Genomic DNA, 27,807 nt, shown 5'->3' on the forward strand with positions numbered 1-27,807 from the left:
GAGAAGATCTCATAGATGATTGGACATCAGCTATGAGAATAGCAGCAGGAACTTTAGATCTCAATAAAGAAGGATTTATCAAACTTCTGGAAATGAATCTAATGGGATCTGTTAAGATAGCTTGGGAAATGACAATGCCAGAGACTAAAGAATCAGTCTTAGTAGGAGAATCTCTAAGAAAAATTGAAGGAAGAATGGCCACCCTATTCAAGGCCCAATTTATAGGAGTGGATTATTTTAATAATCAAGATACAGAGAAGAAAAGAAGATATACTCAAGCTCTGTATAGTCTCGAATTGCACGATATCTATTTAGTTGATGAATACATTATGTTATTCACTAAATACAGATGGAATTCGGGAGTCGAGGAAAATATAGCTATTCAGCTATTTTTTGCAAAAATGCAAAGTCTCTGGAGAGAAATGTTGATGTCCCTGGAGAGAAATGTTGATAAAAGAATATGTTCCAGATAATCCAGATACGTTGGCAAGACGAGCCTCTTTTCTTAAAGGAAAATTAGCAGAATGGTGTCATATGGCAGCATTACAAAAGAACTACAAAAAGATAAGGGATATTAATAAGCATACTCCTCTATGTTGTAGAGAAAATGATCTCCCTACAGTTATTGGGAGCAGATCATAGGGATTTAAGAGGAAGAAATTCAAAAATAATCCCTACAATAAAAGAATGAGAAGTTCTTGGAAACCAAGAACATTTTGGTCCAAACAAAAGGCCAGATCTTATAGATCGTGAAAAAGAAGTGGACCTACAAGAACATCTCCAGCAACAATCTTGTCGCAAAGTAGGGGAAGAACACCATCTAGAAGAAATTTCAGAAGAACTCATACAAGAGCAAGTGAAAGTTTCAAGAATTGCAACTGCTGGACATGTGGAGCAAAAAGACATATATCTACAAACTGTCCAGAAAACGAGAAAAAAAAGAGTTAAACTCTTTGAAGCAACACCAGATATGGATGATGCGGTCTTCTTTCAAGATCTAGTCCAAGTATATCAATTGAAGATATCCCCTCAGATGAAAGTATATACGAAGAAGAGATAGTGTTTAGCCAAGAAGAATCTGATGATGAATCATAATCTGAATCAGAATAAAGAAGAGGTGTTTCGACATGAAACACATGAGAGTTTGGCTGGGTTTTTTAGTCAAACCACGATATCTCATAATATGGTCCAAAGAATTATGAGAGAAAATCCAACATTACAGAAGTACCAAGGATTTTCGGCAGGACAGGTAGAAAGAGTCTTAGGCAACCTAGGGCTTAGACAAAGAAGACATCATTTGATTTACAAAGTATCCAGAAGGGAAATGGCAATCCCTATGGAGTTAACGAGTAATCAAATAGAGATGCACTTAATTCCTTTTGAAGAAGTAAGAGAGGAATTGCAAAAGCTGAAAAGTGAGGTAGCAAAAACGATGTCCTGGATTCATATTGGAGCAATCCAAATAATGATCAAGGCAACTTTTAAAGAAGGAATAGATTCACCCATAGATATCGTAGTATGTGATAAAATAATGGTGAATATCCAAGATGTTGTTCTGGGTACAATCTCAGGAAATCTATGTGCAGGAAAAATTGTAGGAGTTATTTATCCTAGAATAGCCTACAGTTTAGCTGACAGAGACTTTAGTCGAGCCTTGACGTTGCATCAAAACTTCAAGGAAAAAAGATTAATGAAGGAAGGTAATAGACCATATTCTATTACTTATCAAATTTCATACGCTCTTTCTAATATTCACCATTCTAAATTATTTATTAGAAATGAGTTTATTGAAATTCCAGAAATCTTTGGGAAAGTTTCTCAAGCAATATACCTGGAAAAAATCGAGTTTCCTTTAATTCAGGAAACAGACATTCAAATACAAGATAAACCGGTTCTATACAGAGATCTAAAAATAAAACCCCGAAGGTTATCTTTCCAAGGTGACCGAATGACAAGTCGAAGGTGGAAAAAATCTCCTATTCAGGAAATTCCACTAGAAGAAAAGGAGTTTTCAATAATAGGAAAACTTAGATCTCCAGAAGGATGGAAAGAAGTCAAAATAGTATTCGAAATTACAAGTCACAGGAACCAATTTCCTTGTAACTCGATTTACTATTTAGAGCAGCAAGTGAAAGGAACTTACCAAGGATTAATAAATGTCGGTGAATTGGAAGTTCAAATTTCGGGGATCCCAGGAAAAGAAATAGATCAACTAATTCTTGGCTTAGAATTCCTGGAAGATCATAAACCATGAAAACGCCTTGAAAAAGGAATAGAGTTCATAGAAAAAGAAAAAACTTGGAGAATTCAATAAGAATCCTGCGAGATGGAAAAACAAGAGAAATGGATAAGGGACAATCACTTAATCAGATTCAAAAACTCTGTTCACAAACAAAGAAAGAAGAAACTTCTGAAATTAGTAAGTCATGAGCATGATTTACTAGAACGCATTGAAGAAGTAGAAAGGAGTAACCATACTCTACCTTCTGAGGCCTTAGAAAAACTAAAGGTGAATAGTCTTAATCGGATTACTGAGTTACAACACAGTTTGTAAAAAATGGCGGGGCCATTTAGTAATCCCTTTAAAAAATGACAACAAGTCCTTTCTCCATATACATTCCCATAGGGATGTTGTACGAACAATATAAGGCTGAATACTTTGCAGCCTATATTTATTCAGGAGCAGGAATTTGTACAGCAAAAAGAGGAGTCTTCCCTACAGACTGTGAAGAAGAATTGCCAAAAATTGTTGGACGAGATTTCTTGAAAAGAATTCTTATTCTTTGCAGAGGAATAAAATAAGCAGAAATCCTTATGGGAGGTGCAGGTCAGACTCCTTGGTACAAGGTAAAGACACCACCAATATATTTCCATGATACAGGAGCTGATATCTTGTTGGGAAATAACTTTTTACAAATTTTTAAAAAGTACACACAAGATAACGAGTTAAGACGACTTATGTTTACTACCATTTTTGAACATAAGATTATCGTTCAAAGACTTAAGATGACCTTTTATCGACAAATGTCGATAATGTTCCGCAGCCAGCGTGGTGATAAAGGACAACTATTTCACCCAAAAATGAAAGATACAAGAAGGTTTGGAGAAACTATGTTGAAAATAACAACAGAACAAGAACTCCAAACAGAGGATATGGAACTTCTTAAGGTAACTCTGAATCACAGGGATATATAGTTAGAAAACAAGGTATCTGTAAGGCCCGGGATTATTTAATTTTAATCCGAGAATATTTAATTTGGGAATATTTAGAGTTTAGAATTAAATTCTAATATTCTTAAATTGGAAAGGATTGAAATTGAATTAAATCGCTTTTTCGGGGACTGAATTGCAAATAGTCAAAAGTTCAGGGACTAAACTACAAATATGATATATATATCTCAATTTCCACTTGAATTAAGCTGAATACACGTACATATCAGATTTTGGAAAGGAAAAGAAACAGAGGAATCGTCCAAACCTTCAAGAACTCCATTTTCGTCCCGTTCAAGCTTCGATAACTTGCGTTCCGGTTATCAGAAATTCCAGATAAATATATATCTGCGATCACAGCTTCGAGACCTTCGATTTGGTACATGTTTTATTCAAATATCTCAGATTTTATTTTTATGTGAAAGATGGAAAATTATGATTTTATCATATATGCGTATATCAGCTGTACCGATTGTGTATTCGCAGACGGTTCGACAAAAGAATGTCGTTCGGATTTTATATGAATTTGGGAAGAATAATTCGAACACTACCATGTTTGATTGATACTGATTTTTTATGGTAATGAGATGATATGTTAGAGATTATAAGTTATTTGGATTGTTGGATTGATTTGGATATTGTTTGGATTGCCGGTTTTAGCCGTTATGCCGTCGATTTGCAAAATGTCAAGACTTTGATATTGTTGATTGAACGAAGCATGGTTTGAATGGCATCTGATCTTGTTAGTTATTCGATATGTAATTTATCAGCTTTCTATCGAATTTGTCGAACTCGAGATCTCCGAGTCAAACCGAGAAGGATTTGAAGCAAGGTTTGCTAGCATTTGCACTTGAGATTGAGTTGAGAAGTGGAGCAACCTTTTGATATGAATTTTCATTGATGTACTTGCAGATTTGAAGTACTTTCAGACGTGACATAGAAAGGTATAAATGACAGCAAATCCAAATGGGATAGAACGCTTGCAATAGCTTTCATTTCAAGTATTCCCATGTCAATCACATACTTGTTTCTTTATATTTCTTATGTGATTATTTGTTTGTACTGCTTTGTTTGCTTATATGCTTAGTTGTTCAAGATGTGTTTTATAGCTTTTAATGCATACAGCTTATGTTGCATTCATCTTGAACTCCAGCCTTAATAGCACAGAGGGCAGCCATCGCCTAGAGTGCAGATGACGTTTGGAGAGCTGTAGTGAGTGGCATGGACTGTAAATTTATTTCTAGAGTCAGCTTGACTCATGGCACAAAATATGGATTTATGTTCAGAGCCAGAAGACTCACTATAGTTGTACCAAAGTCAGAGGACTAAAATACTTGATGCCGCCTCGAATGGGAGTATCGGTGGTTTGATAGTTATTTTATTCCTCGGGATCCCAAAGAACTAAGTTTTATTGATATCAGCTTGATAGCCTTCCTTTGCCATTTGCATTGCATTCACGTTTATTATCTCGCGTTTAAAGTTGTTTATACTGGGATTTTATTCTCACCGGAGTTATCCGGCTATTGCTTTGTTTTGTATGTGTGCATGGCAATAGGTGGGGCAGGAGCTAGTCAGAAAAGACAAGGATAGCTCGAGATTGAGGCATAGCAAGTGAGGACACGGGCTTAAGTAGCACGACTTGTACTTTATGTTGTTGAACCATGCTAGAAGTGATACAAGAACTTTGTATATTATGGCTTGAATACATGCTAGTTTATGTTTATTATGTTTAGAAGCTTGTAAGACGTTATAAGATAGCATGTATTTGATTTTGTAGCATGTATAAAAGATTATGACTCTTCTTTGGCAGCAGATTTTTGATAGCATATTCCCCGATCGAGCGAGACCCTGCCTTTTTAAAACAAAATTTTTTTTTTTAGCTCTTGTTTCTTTAATTCTTTTAAGTACTTGTTTAATTGTTAATTACAATAAATTGCCCTAAGATAAGATTAGCAACCCGGGTCCCCACAATAGGTGGTATCAGAGCATAAGTTTCTGGATTTAGATAGAAGTTGATGAGCAGGGTAGTTTGAGTCTGTCTGATTGTTTAATATTGCATGAGAGTACATGTTATATCTGATTATGTGCATTATCTGCTAGCATGCTTTATATATAGCAATAATTATGTGATTGCATGATTATGTGCTTTTATTGCTACTGCATGCTATATATATGCAATTGTATTCCAGAATATCCTTAGTCAGAACCTGAATTCTCATGAGAATGCATGAGAATGCTTATCAGAGAAGGATGGAATAAATTTTTGCATATTATATTGTTTATGCACTAATCTGTTTGACAATCAGATATGCCTCCCCGTAAAGCACCGGTCATTAGACAGCCATTAGTGGTTCCTCCAGCTGAACCAGTACAAGTACCACCGCCAATTGTTGAAACTCAGAATGCACAGGGTAGTACATCTACTGACCCGTTGGATCCTACTGCTACTCCAATGGAGACTTTGTTAAAGCGATTTCAGTTATTCAAACCGCCAAAACTGAAAGGAACAGAAAACTCAGTTGATTGTGAAAATTGGCTTGAAGATATAGAACAACTATTTGAATCACTTGACTATACAGATGATCGTCGTATCCGACTGGTAATACATCAACTTCATGAAGTTGCCAAAAGTTGGTGGATTACTACCAAACGGGCATTGGAACAACGAGGTACGATTATCACCTGGACTGTATTTAAAACTGAGTTCTATCAACGTTTCTTTCCAGTCTCCTACAGGAAGGATAAGGGTGCTGAATTTGCCAATCTAAGGCAAGGTAATTTGAATATCGAGGAATATGTGGCCAAATTTTCAAGTCTTTTGAAGTTTGCACCACATATAGCAGCTACTGATGAAGCAATGGCGGATCAGTTTATCAATGGCCTTAATCCAGATGTGTTTACCTTGGTGAACAGTGGACGACCAAATACTTTTGCTGATGCCTTGAACAAAGCTAAGGGAGCCGAAGCAGGTATTTTGCGACAAAGAGGAACACCGTTCATTCCACAGCCATTTCCCCAGCCTGTATCAACTTTCATTCCACAGAATCCTCCACAGTTTCAGCAAACATCTCCCAGATTTGAGGGAGGAAGCAGTGGCAGAAAGGATTCTAGATTCAGGCCAAAGGGAAAGCAATTTAAGAAGCCAGGTAGTAGTTCTTCAAGTTCTAGTGGACAGAGACAGTTTGGGGCAGGTCAAAGAACTGGTGAATCAGGAGCATTCTGTTTTAAGTGTGGTGGAAAACATTCAAGTGATCAGTGCAAGGGTGTGACAGGTAATTGCAATATTTGTCGTCAACCTGGTCACTATGCCAAGGTATGTCCTCAAAGAGCTATAGGTGAAAGTTCTTCTCGACCAATACCTCAGGCCGAAAGGCAATCAGTGCATTCATTTCAGCCTCAGCAACCTCAGCAACAGACCAGAGGAGGAGGAAGCCAAACTGTGACTCAACCTCCTAGACAACAGGCTCGAGTTTTTGCACTTACTGAGGAACAGACACAGGCGGCACCTGACGATGTCATAGCAAGTAACTACTTTATTTATGGTTATCCTGCCTATGTTTTGATAGATACAGGTGCATCTCATACATTCATCTCTGAAAAATTTGTTATGATGCATTCTTTATCTTCTGAGCCATTGCCTACTGTTGTTTCTATTTCATCACCGTTGGGTGAAGGTATTATATCTGTTCGAATGATTCAAAATTGTGCGTTGCAATATGACGGGAATGTGATTAATATAGATTGTATAGTACTTGGATTATCAGATTTCGATTGTATTGTTGGTATCGACATGTTAACCAAGTACAGAGCAACTGTAGATTGTTTCCAGAAAGTGGTTCGATTTAGACCAGAAATGGCATCTGAATGGAAATTCTACGGTAAGGGTTCTCGAGCCAAGATTTCTTTGATATCTGTGTTATCTATGACCCATTTATTGCAGAGAGGGGCGAAAGGATTTCTGATTTATGCAGTCGATGTATTGAAATCCAGTCCAGCAGTAACAGATATTCCAGTTGTGCATGAATTTGCTGATGTATTTCCTGATGAAATTCCTGGTTTACCTCCAGTACGAGATATAGATTTCAGTATTGATCTCATGCCAGGTACGCAACCAATATCCAAGGCTCCTTACAGAATGGCACCTATTGAATTGAAGGAGTTGAAGGATCAATTGGAAGATTTGTTAGCCAAGGGGTACATTAGACCGAGTGTTTCACCTTGGGGTGCTCCGGTACTGTTTGTACGAAAGAAAGATGGTTCCATGCGCTTATGCATTGATTATCGTCAATTGAACAAGGTAACCATCAAGAATAAATATCCACTGCCTAGAATAGATGATTTGTTTGATCAGCTACAGGGTTCAGCTATCTATTCGAAGATTGATTTGCGATCTGGATATCATCAACTGAGAATACGAGATGAAGATATTCCTAAAACTGCTTTTAGAACAAGGTATGGACATTATGAATTTATCGTCATGCCTTTTGGTTTAACCAATGCTCCTGCAGTATTTATGGGATTGATGAATCGGGTATTTCAGAAATATTTGGATGACTTTGTCATTATTTTTATCGATGATATCTTGATCTATTCCAAGAATGTACATGAGCATGCTGAACATCTCCGACTCATTTTACAGACTTTGAGAAATGAGAAATTATATGCTAAGTTATCGAAATGTGAATTTTGGTTGCAGAAAGTTGTGTTTCTTGGGCATATTATTTCAGGTGATGGGATTTCAGTGGATTCAAGCAAGGTCGAGGCTGTATTGAATTGGCCTAGACCTACATCAGTACCAGAAATACGGAGTTTTATGGGCTTGGCAGGTTATTATAGACGTGTTATCAGAGATTTTTCCAGCATTGCGAAGCCTATTACGCAACTGAATCAGAAGAATAAGCCGTATGTCTGGACTGAAGCCTGTGAAACTAGTTTCTTGGAGTTGAAGAAAAGGCTTACAAGTGCACCTGTCTTGACGATTCCATCAGGTACAGGTGATTTTGTTGTATATTGTGATGCTTCTCACAAGGGTCTGGGTTGTGTGCTTATGCAGAGAGGTCATGTTATCGCTTATGCTTCGAGACAGTTAAAGCCACACGAGACTCGATATCCTATCCATGATCTGGAGCTTGCCGCTATTGTCTTTGCATTGAAGATATGGCGACATTATCTTTATGGTGAGAAGTTTGAAATCTTTTCAGATCACAAAAGTTTGAAATATCTGTTTTCGCAATCAGAATTGAATATGAGATAGCGTAGATGGCTTGATTTATTGAAAGATTTCGATTGCGAGATTAAATATTATCCAGGAAAATCTAATGCAGCTGCGGACGCCTTAAGTAGAAAGGTATGTTCTTTATCCTTGTCTACGATAGGTGTATCTCAAATGGTGGAAGATTGTTGTCTTTCTGGATTAATATTTGCAACAGATATGAACCCTATCTGTGTTTGTGCTATACGAGCTGAGCCAGAACTTTTGATACGAATCAAAGAAGCACAGAAAGAGGATCAGAATATTCAGAATTCGATTGTTATGGTCAGATCTGGACATCAATCTGAATATCAGGTCAGTGCTGATAATGTGTTATATGTGAATAACAGACTTGTTGTTCCAGATGTTTCAGCTTTGAAAAAACAAATCTTGAAAGAGGCTCACAGTAGTCGATTCAGTATTCATCCTGGTGGCAGAAAAATGTATAATGATTTGAAAATGCAGTATTGGTGGAAACAAATGAAGTCAGATGTGACTGAATTTGTAGCCAGATGTTTGAATTGCCAACAGGTAAAAGCAGAAAGAAAGAAACCAGGTGGTCTATTGCAGAGTCTATCAGTTCCAGAATGGAAATTGGATCACATTTCCATGGATTTCGTTACACAGCTACCACGTTCATCCAGAGGGTGCGATGCCATTTGGGTGATTATTGATCGTTTGACAAAATCAGCATGTTTTATTCCGTACAGAATGACGTACAGACATGATCAGATGGCAGAAATCTACGTCAGAGAAGTGGTAAGATTACATGGTGTGCCTAAATCTATTGTTTCAGATCGAGGACCTAGATTTACATCACACTTTTGGCATAGCTTGCAACAAGCTCTTGGTACTCAATTGCATCTGAGTACAGCTTATCATCCTCAAACAGACGGACAGTCAGAGCGGACTATCCAGACACTTGAGGATATGTTGAGAGCTGTAGTACTAGATTTTGGTACTAGTTGGCAAGATTCATTACCACTTGCAGAATTCTCTTATAATAACAGCTATTAGACGAGCATTGAGATGGCTCCTTTTGAAGCATTGTACGGAAAGAAATGCAGATCACCGTTGTACTGGGATGATATCTCAGATGTTCCTGATGTTGGGCCTGATATGATCCGAGAAATGACAGAGAAAGTAAAGCTTATTCAGAAAAGAATTAAAACAGCTCAGGATAGACAAGCAAAGTATGCAAATATCAGACGACGACCTCTATCTTTTGATCAGGGAGACAGAGTTTTCTTGAAGATTTCTCCGTTTAGAGGTACGGTCAGATTTGGAAAGAGAGGAAAGTTATCTCCACGTTTTATCGGTCCATATGAGATTATCGAGAAGATAGGCGATCTTGCTTATCGACTTGCTCTTCCTCCATCTTTGTCTGGTATTCATGACGTATTCCATGTCTCTATGCTGCGGAAGTATCAGCCTGATCCTTCCCATATTCTTCAGCCTGATGAAGCTGAACTTGACGAGACTCTTAGTTATTTTGAGCAGCCTATTCAGATTCTTGATCGCAAAGACAAACAGCTCAGAAACAAAATAATTCAGCTAGTCAAAGTTCAGTGGAGTCGACATGGCATCGAAGAAGCGACTTGGGAGACTGAGTCAGACATGAGACAGAGATTTCCAGAGTTGTTTCATTGATGTGAGTTCTTATTTTGTTTTATGCTATTTCATTATCTTATGTGTATACAGATTGTCTATACAGCTTGCTTGTGATTTCGAGGACGAACTCATGTCTTAGTGGGGGAGAAATGTAAGGCCCGGGATTATTTAATTTTAATCCGAGAATATTTAATTTGGGAATATTTAGAGTTTAGAATTAAATTCTAATATTCTTAAATTGGAAAGGATTGAAATTGAATTAAATCGCTTTTTCGGGGACTGAATTGCAAATAGTCAAAAGTTCAGGGACTAAACTGCAAATATGATATATATATCTCAATTTCCACTTGAATTAAGCTGAATACACGTACATATCAGATTTTGGAAAGGAAAAGAAACAGAGGAATCGTCCAAACCTTCAAGAACTCCATTTTCGTCCCGTTCAAGCTTCGATAACTTGCGTTCCGGTTATCAGAAATTCCAGATAAATATATATCTGCGATCACAGCTTCGAGACCTTCGATTTGGTACATGTTTTATTCACATATCTCAGATTTTATTTTTATGTGAAAGATGTAAAATTATTTTATCATATATGCGTATATCAGCTGTACCGATTGTGTATTCGCAGACGGTTCGACAAAAGAATGTCGTTCGGATTTTATATGAATTTGGAAAGAATAATTCGAACACTACCATGTTTGATTGATACTGATTTTTTATGGTAATGAGATGATATGTTAGAGATTATAAGTTATTTGGATTGTTGGATTGATTTGGATATTGTTTGGATTGCCGGTTTTAGCCGTTATGCCGTCGATTTGCAAAATGTCAAAACTTTGATATTGTTGATTGAACGAAGCATGGTTTGAATGGCATCTGATCTTGTTAGTTATTCGATATGTAATTTATCAGCTTTCTATCGAAGTTGCCGAACTCGAGATCTCCGAGTCAAACCGAGAAGGATTTGAAGCAAGGTTTGCTAGCATTTGCACTTGAGATTGAGTTGAGAAGTGGAGCAACCTTTTGATATGAATTTTCATTGATGTACTTGCAGATTTGAAGTACTTTCAGACGTGACATAGAAAGGTATAAATGACAGCAAATCCAGATGGGATAGAACGCTTGAAATAGCTTTCATTTCAAGTATTCCCATGTCAATCACATACTTGTTTCTTTATATTTCTTATGTGATTATTTGTTTGTACTGCTTTGTTTGCTTATATGCTTAGTTGTTCAAGATGTGTTTTATATCTTTTAATGCATACAGCTTATGTTGCATTCATCTTGAACTCCAGCCTTAATAGCACAGAGGGCAGCCATCGCCTAGAGTGCAGATGACGTTTGGAGAGCTGTAGTGAGTGGCATGGACTGTAAATTTATTTCTAGAGTCAGCTTGACTCATGGCACAGAATATGGATTTATGTTCAGAGCCAGAAGACTCACTATAGTTGTACCAAAGTCAGAGGACTAAAATACTTGATGCCGCCTCGAATGGGAGTATCGGTGGTTTGATAGTTATTTTATTCCTCGGGATCCCAAAGAACTAAGTTTTATTGGTATCAGCTTGATAGCCTTCCTTTGCCATTTGCATTGCATTCACGTTTATTATCTCGCGTTTAAAGTTGTTTATACTGGGATTTTATTCTCACCGGAGTTATCCGGCTATTGCTTTGTTTTGTATGTGTGCATGGCAATAGGTGGGGCAGGAGCTAGTCAGAACAGACAAAGATAGCTCGAGATTGAGGCATAGCAAGTGAGGACACGGGCTTAAGTAGCACGACTTGTACTTTATGTTGTTGAACCATGCTGAAGTGATACAAGAACTTTGTATATTATGGCTTGAATACATGCTAGTTTATGTTTATTATGTTTAGAAGCTTGTAAGACGTTATAAGATAGCATGTATTTGATTTTGTAGCATGTATAAAAGATTATGACTTGTTTATCCATTCTTTGACAGCAGATTTTTGATAGCATATTCCCCGATCGAGCGAGACCCTGCCTTTTTAAAACAAAAAATTTTTTTTTTTAGCTCTTGTTTTTTTAATTCTTTTAAGTACTTGTTTAATTGTTAATTACAATAAATTGCCCTAAGATAAGATTAGCAACCCGGGTCCCCACAATATCCCTTGAAGATGTCAAAAAGAGGCTGAAAGAAAGTTATAACGAGCATCCTTTGGCATGGTGGGATAGAAATCAACTCAAAGCCAGTCTTACTCTAAAGGAATGCAAAGAGCATGAATTCGTTAGGTATAAACCTATCCCGATGAACATAACAGATCAAAGGGATATGAGAATGATTATCAAGGAACATTTGGACCTTGGTTTAATCAAAGAAGAAGTTTCACCATATAGCAGCTCAGGCTTCCTAGTCAGAAATCATGGTGAAATAAAAAGAGAAAAACCCAGGTTAGTTATTAACTACCAATGTATTAATAAAATCCTGGAATTTGATGGGTACTTCATACCCAGTAGAGAACATCTAATTAGCTGTGTACGAAATGCTAGAGTGTTCTCAAAATTTGATTGTAAGTCTGGATTTTACCAGATTCGGATGGAAGAAAGCAGTGAAAAATTCACAGCTTTCTCTACACCACAAGGACATTATATCTGGTAAGTTATGCCTATGGGATTGGCTAATGCACCACAAATATTTCAAAGAAAGATGGATAATCTTTTTAAAGATTATTTCAACTTCATGTTTGTTTATATTGATGATATTCTTATATCATCAAAAAATATAGATGAACATGTTAAACATTTAGAGATTTTCTCTAAAATTTGTAAACAAGAAGGACTGGTTTTATCTGAAAAGAAAGCAGTCATAGCAACAAGGAAAATTGAATTCCTTGGAATTGAGATTGATGAAACTGGAATAATTCTACAACCCATATTGTGGAAAAGGTAAAGAATTTTCCAGATAAACTCAAAGATGTAAAACAACTCCAAAGTTTTCTAGGAGTAGTTAATTTTGCAGGGATGTTCATTAACAATCTGATAATGTACAGAAAGGTGTTTAGTCCTTTGTTAAAAAAAGATGCAAGGTTTATATGGACCGATGACCATACTAAAGGGGTAAACCAATTAAAGGAGATATGTAAGAATCTCCCAAAAATGGTTATACCCGTGGATGAAGATGATCTGGTGTTATTTACGGATGCCTGTGACGAATGGTGGGCAGCAGTCCTTACTAAGATCACTCTCGATGGAGAAATACCATGCAGATACTATAGCGGTCTTTTTTCAGAATCTGAGGCTATCAGATGGCATATCAACGAGAAGGAATTTTATGTAGTTAAAAGGGCTTTCGAAAAATGGCCATTATTTTTACTTGCTAATAAATTCACTTTGAAGGTTGATAGCACTCAGGTAAAAGCTTTCCTAAGAAATAAGATTAAATCTAAACCTGAGAAAGCTAGGTTATTAAGATGGCAAGCATTATGTCAAAATTATATTTTTGATATTGTTATTATTAAATCTCATGAAAATATTCTTGAAGATTTCTTAACAAGAGAGGGAAGGCAGTGACGTGAATTCCATCATGAAAATGCAGAGGCATCTCAGGGAACACCTTGGGTTGCTTCAAACCGAGTTCAACCAGCTTGTCATAAGTGTCAATATGGCGGGCAGGTTACAACAAGCTGATCGGATCAAAGTATCCAATCGAATCACAGGATGTATGCAAGCTCAAACTCAACTATGAGCTGCTATTCAAGGGTCAATTATTTGTGCCATAGAAAAACCATTGGTTTTTCAGAAACAAGAAATGTTAAAACCATTGGTTTTACAAGAACAAGAAATACAGTCACTTTTTGTAAAACAATATGTTGAGGATTTTAATACTCAAAAAACAAGCGCTAATCTATCATCAGCTTTTGATGATCTAGATAAAGCAACAATTAATGAGGATAACTCATCAAGTCAAACCTCCGCCTCTGGGGTAAAAGAGGAAGAGATCAATTTTAGGCCCAACACTGACAAAGGTAAATCTAAGATTGATACTAATCCAGCTGTCATTTCTCCATTTCAGGTTTATCAACAAAGATGAGAGAAATTAAGTACAAGAAGTGAAATCAACCCGACCACTTGCAAGGTTGATGTTGCAGGAATATATCCAAGGGTATGGCTAAAAAACAATGTCAATCCTAAGGATGTAAAGTTATGGTATGAATTTGGGGCTTTAGCCTCAGTTTATACAACTTCACCAGGCTTCCAGGAAATATCACAGCTACCAAAATGGATTCAGGAAGCAGTCCAAGAAACATGGGCAAATAATGATCATTTGTCCAGAGGAGATGTGCTCGAGTTATACTTTTTTAGTGCATCTCCAGAACCAACAGGAAAAGGATCACACGAGCCCTTTCATTTCATCAAGCTAAGGAGACCTGACATGAATAATCAAAGATTTATCAAGGATCCTATATCTGAAGAAATACCATTGGTGTCCACTTTTGGAGAAAATGAAATCTCAACCAGAAGGGCATGGGGTATTTGGGTTTGTCTCACCGAGATGGACAAGGTCAAGTTTTCGTTCAAATTTTATCAGAATTCTGTGAACGGATCATTCCTGTTAAACACAATGACAGGAAAAACTACGGCTTTTGCGGAAGAACTCTTCGAAAAGAAGAGGAACTTTCTGTGGAACAACAAGCTACCAGGGAGTAAAGAAACTCGCCGAAAATTTTGTAATATGGCTCATATCGGAAGATGGTCAGAGAATATCTACCCAGAATGTCCAAACTAGAAGGAGCCAGAATTCGGAAAAACCTTCAGACCCCGAACGGATCGAAAAGATTTTTCCGAGACAAGCAATGGTGGAAAGGGACCACCAAAACCGCGTTTTCCCAAGGGCCCATTGCAAAAGCAAAAGATGCCCCGACAACAATAAAGAAGGTATGTGAGGAGAATAAATCCAAAAGAAAAATTCAAGCATGTGACTCTTCCACTAGTAAAAGATGACATCGGGCATGTGACTCTCCCACTAGCAAAAGATGTCATCAATAATGACATAAAAAATTCAAGAAAACTGTAAGATTCCCTGAAGTTTCTCGGTGAAACGAGTGGAACTTCAGCTATAAATACAGGCATTTGAGGAAGCTGAAGACATCGATCATTCCCTTCAGTTTTCTTACAAATAAAATCATTGTAATATTTCTCTTTCTACGTTTGTATTAATTTTCTGTAATTTCATGTATTTCAAGAACAATGCTACTATGAGTAGCTAAACTAGTTATCTCCTCCTCTTCAAAGGAGGTTGATTTATGTATTAATATGTTGTCTGAATAAATTTCCGAAGCTCTTCCCTATCATGTTATTTTTATTTAAAATTAAGCTTTTACCATACGCCTTAAGGTAGGAAACGAAATAAGGCTATGCTAGTTGCTGCTGAAGGAGTCTGTGTCAGGAACCATCGGTTGCGGTCGCGTGGTTCGGTTGTGAGGAACAACCTGTAAAACCCGGTAGACATAACCCGGCAACAGTGTGGTCAAAGAGGTAATTTGCTTTAATTTACTTATGAAAGCATGATGGGCTAAAACTTATTATTAATAAATTTGGGAAATAAAGGGCATAATAGGTAATATTTAGTTTCAAGGACATGTTCGAGACACTTTTTAATTAATAAGGGATATTTTCAGGATTTGAAAAATAAAAGGGATATAATTGGCTCGTTAACGAAACTATACAGATATTTTTAGGAATTATCCCGCAAGTGAATGATAGGCGCCAGCTGATGCCCATGTGTCATTTTTTAAAAAAATTGTTGTATTTTTTTTAACAAAACGTTGGTCTTTTTTTATGGAAAAAGGTAAACGTGATTTTGTCGCGGTCCGGAATCGAGGAACAAATTGAGCCACACAAAAAAAAAGAAATAAAAAAATAGAATCCGTGGTTTGGTGGAAGAAACTTAGGTTGTGCTTGAATCGAAAGATTTCAAATCAATGGATTTTTTTTAGTACAATTACAATATGGAATCAGAGTACAACGATATAAGGAAATTGCCCGCACAACCGACGGAACTTGAGCATGAACTCGAGACTTACTTATCTCGAGCAAAGAAATTACAAATAATAAACTACTAAATCTACCTAAATAAATTAGGAAATCTACCCGCAATCAGCGGGAATCAAACCTGAGACCATATGGCTCAGGGAATCAGCCTTAGCCAGTAGACTAAAACCTCATCGGCAATCCATGGATTTCAAATATATTTAAATGTTTTTTTGTTGTTTAAAAAAGTAACAACATAAACTTCAAATCTATTATTTTCATTTTTATATGATATTTCATGTTAGCTGGATAGATTTCAAGTCCACCCAATAATTAATTCATTTGAAATACATTCTACTTTATATGACCAATTTGTAAATAAGTAGTGTATAGATTTAGGATTTGATATATTGTTTCATTGTTAATAATTAAATAGAATCGAAATCCATGAATTTGAAATTCTTCCATCCAAGCACAACCTTATGGATTGGTTCTAAAGAAAGCCAAAACCTTTGTATTTAAAAAAAATATGTGTTGGGTCTCACTACATGGAAATATTGGAGATGATCTTGGGAATTTTTCAATGATATCTTGGAGAATTCGGCTTGACAGGAATAATTTCTACCACGAGGGCATATCACTAACTCCAAGCAAAGTCTTTTTGTGGGCCAACTTTATCTGGACTCAATTTTTGGCCTGTCAACATATGGTTTCTGTTAGGTGGATGGTAGTGGTTGGGAGTAGGGGAAGTAATTAAATGCATCAGCATTTAATTAAGGCGTAAAGGACGCGTGAAGGGGCTCTATAAATAGAGCTCCTTCCCCTTCAGTTTATATATCCCACAGAGCAAGAGAGCAAAAGAAAAAAAAAGTTAAGAAAAAAAAGTTTCTTGGGTTTTCTTGAGTGTTCTCTTGTGTGAGTTAAAGAAATATTTTTCTCGGTAATACTCGGGTGTTGGGATCGAGAGAGAGATATAGTGTTTTGTTTACACTTGTAATATTTCTTCGGTAATAAATATTTGCAGCAGCTCCGTGGACGTAGCGTATATTGGGTGAACCACGTAAATCTTTAGTGTTCTTGTTGATTATTTTTATTCCGCAATTATTATTGTCATGATCGTTTTGGCATAATCCATAACAACTGGTATCAGAGCTGTTACGGTGTCCGGGAGCCTTGGTGAAAAATTTCTTAAAATTATGAGTATGCTCTATGATTGCATATTTGTCTGATCTTCCACATCAGAAAATATTTTTTGAAATTTTATTAAGGCAGTAGAAGCGATGGCCGAAAATGACGGATCGGGACCAGGAATCAATAAGTTCGATGGTACAGATTTCACGTTCTAGAGGTTACAGATTAAATATTATCTGTATAGCAAGAAGCTACATCAACCTCTATCCGGGATGAAACCAGAAAAGATGGAGATGATAAGTGGGAGCTTCTTGACTGACAAGTGTTAGGGGTAATACGATTGACCCTAACAAAAAACGTGGCACACAACGTGGCGGAGGCAAAAACCACGGAGGAGATGATGTCCATTTTATCGGACATGTACGAGAAGCCATCAGCAAATAATAAAGTGTTCCTCGTGAAAAAGTTATTCAACTTGAAGATGGAGGAAGGTGCTTCGGTGGTGGCACACATCAATGAATTCAACACAATTGTTTCCCAGCTAACATTGATTGAAATTAAATTTGATGATGAGATCCGTGCACCTATTCTTTTGGCGTCTTTACCAAATGCTTGGGAGCCGATGCGGACAGCGGTTAGCAATTCTGCTAGAAAAGGAAAGTTGCAATTCAATGATGTCAGAGATCGAATACTTGGTGAAGAAGTTCACAGGAGGGATTCGGGAGAAGCAATATCATCGAGATCTGCCCTAAATCTCGAAAACAGAAGTAGGGGCAGGAGTAGCGAAAAAGGTTCTAACCGATGGCGTGGTAGATCCAAATCAAGGAGTGAAAAAGACAAAAATACATTCGAAAATAAATTAAAGTGTTGGAGCTGTGGTGAAACTGGTCACATGAAAAAGGACTGCAGATCACCCAAGAATAATGCAAATGCTGTTACTGAGAATGTACATGATGCCTTAGTACTATCCATGGAAAGCCCGGTTGATTCGTGGGTTATGGATTCGGGAGCTTCATTTCATATCACCGGTGATCGTGAGGTATTCAGTAATTATATTGCTGGTAATTACGGAAAAGTTTTCCTGGCTGATAGAAAACCTCTGGAAATAGCTGGTATGGGTGATTTCCAATTGAAAATGTCAAATGGATCTATCTGGAAACTCAGCACATTGAGACATGTACCAAAGTTGACCCGAAATCTGATCTCAGTGGGACAGCTCGATGACGAAGGCCATAAAGTGACTTTTGGCGATGTCTCTTGGAAAGTAAGTAAAGGAGCCATGATTGTTGCTCGAGGACAGAAAACTGGAATCCTCTACATGAATTCCAGTTGCAGAGAAATGTTAGCTGTTGTGGATGCTGGAGCTAACTCAAGTCTATGGCACTGTAGACTTGGACATATGAGTGAGAAAGAAATGAAGATGATGATGTCAAAAGGGAAACTACCGGAGTTAAAAACTATCGAACACAAACTGTGTGAAAGTTGTGTTCTTGGAAAGCAGAAAAGGGTGATCTTTTCGAAAGGCGGTAGAGAACCGTGTAAGGACCCGATATTAATATGTTAATTAATTTGTGTGTTACAAATATGTATTAATAAATATCGGTTTATAGACGATATTAAAATGCATATTTAATTTATAGAGCACACAAGAGTTGAAATAATTCAAACCGGGTCAAGATTTAACCCCGAATGAATAAAATAGGACATACATTTAAACTAATATATATCGAATAGATATATGATATATACAATCTCTCTCCTCCAGATTTTTCCATCATCTTCATCATCTATCTGTGTCGTCTTCTTCTTATTTATTTCCAAAATTTTCCAAACACTTTAAATGCTCGTATCTTCTTCGTTTTTGGCCGGATTTCAAAAGTAAATATAGTTTCGGAATCCTCTCGGCGTAAGCTTTCTTTAGATACCGATCTTGCAAGTTTTCTCGCAACCTGTTCGAACGCCATTTCCGGCAGCCGCCGTTCATAGCCCCTGCTGCTGCCGTTCGTCGCCTAGGATAGAAGAAACATTGTTTGAGTGGTTTAGACCTTTAATTCGAAGCTTTGAGGTATAATTTTGAATTTAGGGTTTCGAATTTTGTGTATTTCGATTCAATTGACATCCGATAATTGATATTTGATTTATTATTGGTTGTAGGTATTATATCAGAGTTGATTGAAGGTATTGACTATTTTTCAAAATTTATTTGGGATTAATTGCGAATTTCCAGATTTTTAATATTGGGAATTTTTGAATTTTATTGTTGATTATTCATTAATGGAGTTTTTAGATGCTCTAGAAAATATAAATGCGAATTTTCGAAATTTGTAGGAATTTTTGGAAAAATTCAAATTGTTTTAATTTCAGTATTTCGACGTTTTAGAGTCGTATATTCGATATTTGGTCATTGATAGGATGTTTTAATATGAAATATGAATTTTAGGATTTATGAGCAATTTTTCTAGAATTACAGATTCTGAAAATTTGGGATTGGAATATTAGAGAAATACTTGAGATATTTCTGTGGTAAATTAAGTGTTGGTTGAGGTACGTATGAGCTGCTTATATTACGACGCCTATAATGGCATGTAATGATATTAAGTATTTTGTAATGAGTGATAACGTGCTTTATGTTCTTATGTGGATTATATGATTGCATTCACTCATTTACATTGATTGTTAATGTGCTGACTTGAGAATAATCGCAATTTTCTTGTAATAAAATAAAATAAGTTTCAAATATATTTTTATTGGAAATATTAAGGGATATTCTTCAAATAAGCATGTTAACAATTTTTCATAGCACGTTGAGCCTTGACTCCTTTGATTGCTATTGATATTGATCTCTTGAGATGTATTGAGTCATCTATGGAGCGAGTGATATTATTTAGTGTACTCCTGAGTTAGCACGAGACCGAGCGGGTAGCAACCATGCTCTCGATGGTACATAAGACACTCCTGATGATAGCATGAGGCTGGACGGGTCGCTCCTGTCACCCTCCGATGCTACGTGTATGGATTAGCAGTGATGATTCGAGGTCTGCTGCGTTCCTGGCACGGGTGGCCACTGAGATTATTGTGATACGATTATTTGGACTCCATTTGGTATCCCTTATTCCATTGATACCTGTCACGCATTGCATTGTATTTCATTGCATTGTACTTGATTTTATTCATGTCAGTTATATTTGTCGTAATTTTTCTAGTTTGTCGTACTGGGGTCCGACCCCTGTTTTCTTTTTATGATGTGGTTGTTTGTGATTCCATAGCAGGTTATCCAGGGGGATTTGACGCATCTGGTGGAGCGTCATCTAGTGGTACCTAGTGAGACGAGCGTGGAGTCGAGTTCCCAGATATATGTATATATCAGTTTAGCGAATTTTATATTTGTCGGGGTGATGCCCTGTGTATCTGTATTGATAGTTTTGGACTATGTTTTGGATTTGTTGGTGTGATCGAGCCTTGCCGGCTCTGCATGTGTTTAGTCGTGGCCAGTGCGGCTATAGGTTTGTAAATTGGTGTTGTGTCTCTATTTTTGAGTATATATTGCTGGTTGTGTTGTATAGGTTTTTGGGATGTCTTATTTACGAATAGGTCATGCCGAATTTTCTGTAGGCACAAAACGCAAATTTTTTACTCGTTTTCGCTGTTTACATTAATTAATCCTGGTTGTTTGATCATTAAATATTAAATCAGGACACGGTCCCTTTCATTTGGTATCAGAGAATAAACTGGGATATGCTCGAATTAGAGTCTAAGATACTCGAGTTTAGACACTAACAAAATGGTTGCGTATGTGTGTGACTACTTTTTATTACGTGACTTACTTGTTGTGTTTATTATTTGAACTTATCTGATTGAACCAGTAGTTCTTGGCTTTAGAACTTAGTTTATGAATTCTTATTAGAACTCTGAGTTCGTATAATAGTTTTGTATTCGTTAAGATCTTTCTGCCTATGTTTAAATCCTTGTGTCTTGTAGAATGGCACCGGGAGGAAGAGGTAGAAAAGGAAAGGAAGTTGTAGAAGAGTCTGCAGCAAAAAATATTAGAAATCTTGATGATATTGTCAGGGAAAGACGTGGTCGACCAGCTGTTCAGCCTTCGAAAGATGTGGAATTAGAGGTGGAACAACAGCCACGGGTAAATCCTGACAAGGGAAAAGCTATCCAGGCTGAGGCTGATCCAGTGGCCCAATTGACTGAGAAAATGGGAGAAATACGATTAATAATTTCTCAATTTCAGGAGTTGCGTCCTCAAAAGTTCTTTGGCAATGAAGGAAGTGAGAAAGCTGCTAGTTGGTTTAAAAGTCTCAATAATATGTTTAATGAACTAGAGTATCCTGATGATATTCGATTGAAGTTAGTTCCTTTTCAACTTAAAGATCGAGTGCAACTTTGGTGGGAAACGACGACAGAAACACTTTCTGATTCTGGTGAAAAGATTACATGGGAAGTATTTCGTAATCAGTTTGCACAAGAATATGCACCACCATATTATTATTCGGCTAAAGAAGATGAATTTAATCTGTTGGTGCAAGGTAATAAATCTGTTGCTGAATATTCTTCTCAGTTTTCTGCTCTTTTGCCTTATGTCCCACATGTTGCAAAGAATGATCGGTCAAAGCTTTCATATTTTTTGAAGGGGCTTACACGAACGATCCACACGTTGGTAACTACTGAAACTCCATCGACTTATCTGAAAGCAGTAGAAAAGGCAAAGAAGATTGAAGAGAGTTTACTCAGGGGTGAACCACAACCAATCCCAGCATCTGTTCCTCAAGGAGCTGGAAGCACTTCGCAAACACCGGTGGGTTTACCTTCATATCAGCCTATGCAATCTTCTCAGCAAGCGAAGAAGCCTTGGTTTAAAGCTAGAGGAAAGCCATTTAAAAAGAAGTTGCAATCTAGTTCATCCAGTTCCAGTGGTAGTCGTGGTGGAAGTTCAGCTGGATCTTCTAGTAGAGTGTACTGTGATAGATGTGGTGGTAACCATTTGAGTGCACATTGTACAGGATTTCCAGGAACTTGTTATACTTGTGGGCAGGCTGGACATTCGTCTAGAGTATGTCCAAATGCTGGAAGACAGCAATTTCAACCACAACAGTTTGGCCAGTTTCCTGGAAGACCCTTATTCAGGCCATATACTCCTGTACCACAGTTTTCTCCTACACTGCCTTATGTTTCGGTACAGCCAACTCAGCAGCCTAGGTATCCATCTCAGAGTCAGCAGCGTTTTCCAGGTCCACAGCAGGCTCAAGTGCATGCCATGACTCAGGATCAGGCACAAGATGCACCTGGGGGAGTTATTGCAGGTATTTGTTATAATTTTGAGTATCCTGCACATATCTTGATAGACACAGGAGAATCTCATTCATTTTTATCTGTTACAATTGCTTATGATCATGAGATTGCTTTTACTCCGTTGTTGGATATTGTGTCTGTTGCTACTCCTGCTGGTGTTTTCTTGATGTCTAATGAGATAGTTTTGAATTGTGTGATTAGATTTGAGGATAAGATCATGATAACCAATCTAATCAAACTAGCTATGTCTGGTTTTGACTGTATATTGGGTATGGATACACTGATTAATTATAGAGCTACTGTTGATTGTTTTCATGGAATTGTGAGATTTAGACCGTATTATGGCAATAAGTGGAATTTTTATAGTAATGATTCACAATCTCGCATTCCATTAGTATCGGCAATGGAAATGATTAGATTATTGTCGATAGGAAATGAAGGATTTATGATCTATGCTCTTGATGCGACGAAGGAAGAGAAATAGAAAGTGTCAGATATTCTTGTCATCAAGGATTTTCCTGATGTATTTCACTACAAGAAAATATGGAAACAACAACATAGATATAACAACGTTTTGATCGTGAAAGTGTTGTTAAATGATGTTTTTTGACCTTTCACAACGCTTTTTCTTAAAAGCGTTGTCTATAAGCGCTACTTTCACCTCAACGACAACACTTTTAATAAAGCGTTGTTAATTTGTGTTGTAATAAATATTTACAACAACGCTTATTATAAGGGGTTGTGGATGAGCGTGTTTTTGAGAGAGATATATAATAGATATAAATATATAAATTTAATAGATACATACACCACTTAAAAAAAACACATAATCGGTATCTTCTCTCTCCTTCCCAAAAGCCATTCTCGCGATCCCCTTTTCCTCAAACCCTAGCAGCCTCTCCATGCCGTCGATTCGCCGCCCTAGCCGCCGGAAAGCTACCGGTTGAAGCTAGAAAAGGTAAGAGCTCGTACTTGGCTTCAATTTAATTCCAATATATCTAGGAATCTCGGGCCAAAGATCAAATCGTCACGCCTAGCTCGTTCGCGATTGGAGCTGCGCTAGTTCTTGTTCTTTACGACTTTGATCTATTTCTTTTCATTCTTGGTTTTCTAGCTTCGCTCAATCGATCGTCTCTCCTCTTTGCTCAATCGATCGTCTCCATTACTCCGTGTTGCTCTGTCTGAAATTAGCCGTCAGAAAGCTACCCATTTCATAGTTGGTTCGACGCTGGGTAAGATTGTTCATTTGCCTCGAGCTCTTGTAGATTCTCTTTAGATGAAATCTGATTTCTGCTAATCCTTTAACGTTTTTCATATTGTACATTGTGTTTCCTGAAATGCGAATGTTATTTTCAACCTTAGATGTATTTTAACTTCAGCATCCAAGTTTTTACTCCCGATGCTTTTTTCTGTTCCAAGTGTTACGATGACGATGGTCGCCTCAAAAGAACTGGTATAGTTTCTTATATTCTCAGCCAATTTTTCTTTCATGTAAAGTTATGTTCTTGATTGAATGGTTTTCTTTTTTCCTCTGCCGTGAATAGGTACTCTCTGGACTGCAAGTGCTCATATCATAACAGCTGTGATTGGGTCTGGTGTTTTGTCCTTAGCTTGGGCCACAACTCAACTGGGGTGGATTGCTGGGCCAACTGTCTTGTTCTTGTTCTCTTTTGTCACTTATTACACCTCTTGTCTTATGGCAACATGTTACCGCACCGGCGACCCGGACAATGGGAAGAGGAACTACACTTACATGGATGCTGTCAGAGCCAATTTGGGTATGTTTTTCTTGATACAGGAAGCTTGTAGTTTTGTATTCATGTGAAGTAATTCTGCATAGACATCAAAATAATAGTCTGTTAAAATAGTGTCGAACGATGAAACACCATCTGCATAGCCATCAAAAGAATTGTGTTTCAATAATGATGCTAATGTGTTTCATTCTGATATGTTGCTACGCAAATATTCCGTTAGCTGTTGTCTTCGTAGATTAGAGAGCAAATATTCCGTTAGCAGCTCTTGATTTTTTCTCTGTTTTCTCTTCTCGTGTTTCGTATGTGTTGAACATTAGAACTGTTATTGAATCTCTTTGCATTCAAAATGAATTTGCTATTATATTTCCAACCAGGATGGGGACCAAGGAAGACTGCCTGTTCTAATATAGAAACTGAAAAATACTGGTGAGAAGAGAAGGCCAGCAATTGTCTTCTTACATAGTAAAAATAAATGCAAAGAGTGGTCGCGACCATTGCTCGAGGTAACCAGAAGTACTTTTTTAGATGCTCAAGGCATTACCAATTTTTTGATGCATTTTTTGAAGAGAAGGCTAGCAATTGTCTTCTTACATAGTAAAAATAATTACTGTGCAATCTATCAAATACTATGTAGCAAATGGTGATTGTATTGATGCATTTTAATTTGGAAATGCAGGTATCTTGCTTGTTCGCAGGTATCTTGCTTGTTCGCTGTATTTTTAGACCCACTGTTCTTTTTTCTTCTCTCTGTGAAGCAGGTATGCATGTTTGTTTTAATTTATTTTCAATTTTTGTTATCCAACAAACAAATAACTTTCCTTATATCGGTTTTTTATTCGAAGAACAAAACAGTTGTTGAAATCAAGCTGCAAATTCTGTCAAAATAAATGCTATAAGTCAATTTTAACAAAGATATATTATGGGTCGAGCATTGGGAAAGATTTTTCTTGATTTTATTTGTGCATACCTTAGCATATTGTTTCAAAGTCATATTTGTTTAGACTCCTGTTGAATGTGGTAGCACATGCAATGCTATGATGCCGGTTGTGCTCATTATGAATTGTTCCTGATTAACCATACCTATATTTTAACCCAAGGCATTCTATGAATATCTGTGCTTTTACTTGTCACTTGAAGAGGTTGATATAAATAAACTCGTCTCAAGTTTAATGTCATTACTTTTGACCAGGATAACAAGTGTATTGTGTTAGTTTGGCCCCTGACAACAACGATGGTGGTCTTGCGGAGCATGACTGACTTCATTTATTTGCTTCATATCCTTCTTCAGGTAATTATATGTACTTGGTGGAGCAGAGAGGCCTTATTCTTCGTTTATTTTCGCTAGTAGTTATATGAGCTGGAAACTAAAGTCAGTCATTTAATTTTACAGTAAGGATGTGTTTAATTTTTTTAATTCTCTTGCTGTAGGATATTAAAAAGACACGTAGAGGATTTTATAATTATTTCTGATGCTTCCTTTTTGACGAACATGTTTTACGAGTGAAGATATGTGTCAATTTTGCAGGTCCGATTGGCTTATGTTGCTCCTGAATCTAGAGTTGTGGGATCTGGAGATTTAGTTGATGATCCTAAAAGGATTGCCCGGAATTATCTTTATGGATATTTCATCATCGATGTCTTTGTTGTATTTCCTCTTCCACAGGTATCATACTCTGTCTTCCAATGATGATGTTAAAATCCAAGATTCCGTTCGATTTTGTCCCATGACGTTATGATGATTGAGGCATGTCAAGTTTTTAACATATAATGAATTCTTGCCATGATATTATCTTGATGGAGTATATCACATTGCTGCCATTCGCATTTTCTTTATGACGTTATGATGATTGAGGCATGTCAGCTTCTTCATCTTGATAAATGATATTTATATGTAAAACTTTGAGATATTTGGCTGATAGGGATGAGGTTTTGCTCAAAAGTATCATGCTATGAATGGAGTCTTTGGTTGGCCATCTGTAGCTGTTTAAGGTCATGGACACTGAGAAGAAGAAATTCAATGCTTTTAATTTGGAAGTCATTATTTTTTGGTCTTCTTTTCCTTGCAAAATATTATAAACTATATTTATGTATTAATTTCATGATTAGATACGATGTATGATATGTATGCTCTTGTATTATTACTCATGGTTAAATAACAGTTCTTTTAATGACATAAATGATCTATTTTGGTTAGAATATATATCACGTTTTGAACAGTTTCGAGAATAATTTGCGGATATTGGCGTTGAAGAATTGATTCGTTTGCTCTCATGCTTTGACAGCAGCTTTAGCGCTCGTGTAGCTTAGAAATTGAGTATAATGAACTTGAATAGTACAGATTCTGAATCTGCATTATGAAGAAAACTTGTAGTGCTCTGTGTTGTCTTTGATTTGGCACTGGAAACAGGTCATTTGAATTAAAATTTAAAGAGATATGCCCATTTTTCTGAAACTGCACTGTATGAAGAATAATGTTTTGCACCTACTGTCATTTCGACTTGTGTTATGATTTTCCGTTTTTCATTTCTACTTGATAGATCTCTGTTATTCTCTTTCCATTTGTGACTTTTATGTTATTTTTATTTCCTTGTGTCCAACGGTTAAAATTTTTTTACTGGATGCAAATTTTATTTTAATGACTGATATCTTCTTCTTCTCTCTCTGTTTTTTTTCAATAATCTGTTAACTAGTATTTGTTTTGGAAACAAGAGCAAAATGAGGCAGTAAAATTACTATGCAAGATGTAGAGATTGTTGGCGTTGGAATTGCTGGCCTAGCAATAGCCTTGGGACTTCAAAGGTATCTCTGATTTCGCTGTATATAAAAAATTAATCATGGGTTTTAAGAAAATTAAATCGAATCTTTTTTTTGTAAACTAGCTATTATATATTTGATTTCACAGGTTGGGAATCCGGAGTCTGGTGTTGGAATCGGCAGACTCCTTGAGAACAACATTCAACTTTCTTGGAATGTGGCCGAATGCTTGGAAGGCAATGGATGCACTTGGTGGCATTGGACAGACCCGTCGTGCAAAACACACACAGCTTACTGGGTGACTCTACTACCTGATCGAGTGTTAATTTACCATACTCCTTCACATTGTTTGCGTCTTTGGTTTCTTAAGAATCGTGTGTTTCCCTTTTGTGCAGCATCGTGACTACTTCTGTAGTTTCTGGTGAGATCACTGCAGACAGGCATATTAAACCCACAGACTTGGAGTAAGTACTTTGGTTTGCTTGACAATCAATTCAGAGTGTAATCTTGGTTGCAAGAGTCATAAACACAGTGGTTGTAATTGATCTCGTTATCAGACTTGGATATTACCTGTCAAAAAGTTACAAGTTAAATTAATTCGGCCATTAGAAAGCAGCGATCACTTCTAATTAAACTTCTATATATTGAGGGTTTATATATGTTTATGTACTTAATTGGCTCGAGTCGAACTAGAAGAGAAAGTTACACGACAGAGGGAGATTGGGTATCGACCAACGATGGTGATACCTCAACCATTGTTCACCATCAAGCAAAGGTACCTACTAACCACCAAAATATATTGTATAT

General features: G+C 36.9%; 1 protein-coding gene and 1 long non-coding RNA gene across 2 annotated transcripts; both read left to right on the forward strand.

Annotated features, from left to right (window-relative positions):
- Positions 1–21,173: 21,173 nt before the first annotated feature.
- Positions 21,174–22,976, forward strand: LOC140875476 (uncharacterized). Its single transcript, XM_073279164.1, has one exon. It carries the CDS (start codon positions 21,174–21,176, stop codon positions 22,974–22,976), a length of 1,803 nt encoding a protein of 600 aa, XP_073135265.1.
- Positions 22,977–23,279: 303 nt separating this feature from the next.
- LOC140875275 (uncharacterized) lies at positions 23,280–24,161 on the forward strand. Its single transcript, XR_012148390.1, has 4 exons — positions 23,280–23,450; positions 23,607–23,724; positions 23,872–23,945; positions 24,037–24,161. It is a non-coding gene; the product is annotated as an uncharacterized lncRNA (long non-coding RNA).
- Positions 24,162–27,807: the final 3,646 nt, after the last annotated feature.

The sequence above is a fragment of the Henckelia pumila genome, chromosome 1 (assembly GCF_033568475.1).
Source record: "Henckelia pumila isolate YLH828 chromosome 1, ASM3356847v2, whole genome shotgun sequence".
NCBI classification, from domain to species: Eukaryota; Viridiplantae; Streptophyta; class Magnoliopsida; order Lamiales; family Gesneriaceae; genus Henckelia; species Henckelia pumila.

Bases quoted from the DNA above. Each gene is read 5' to 3' on its own strand.
- LOC140875476 (XM_073279164.1), top strand. From the start codon at position 21,174: ATGGCACCGGGAGGAAGAGGTAGAAAAGGAAAGGAAGTTGTAGAAGAG.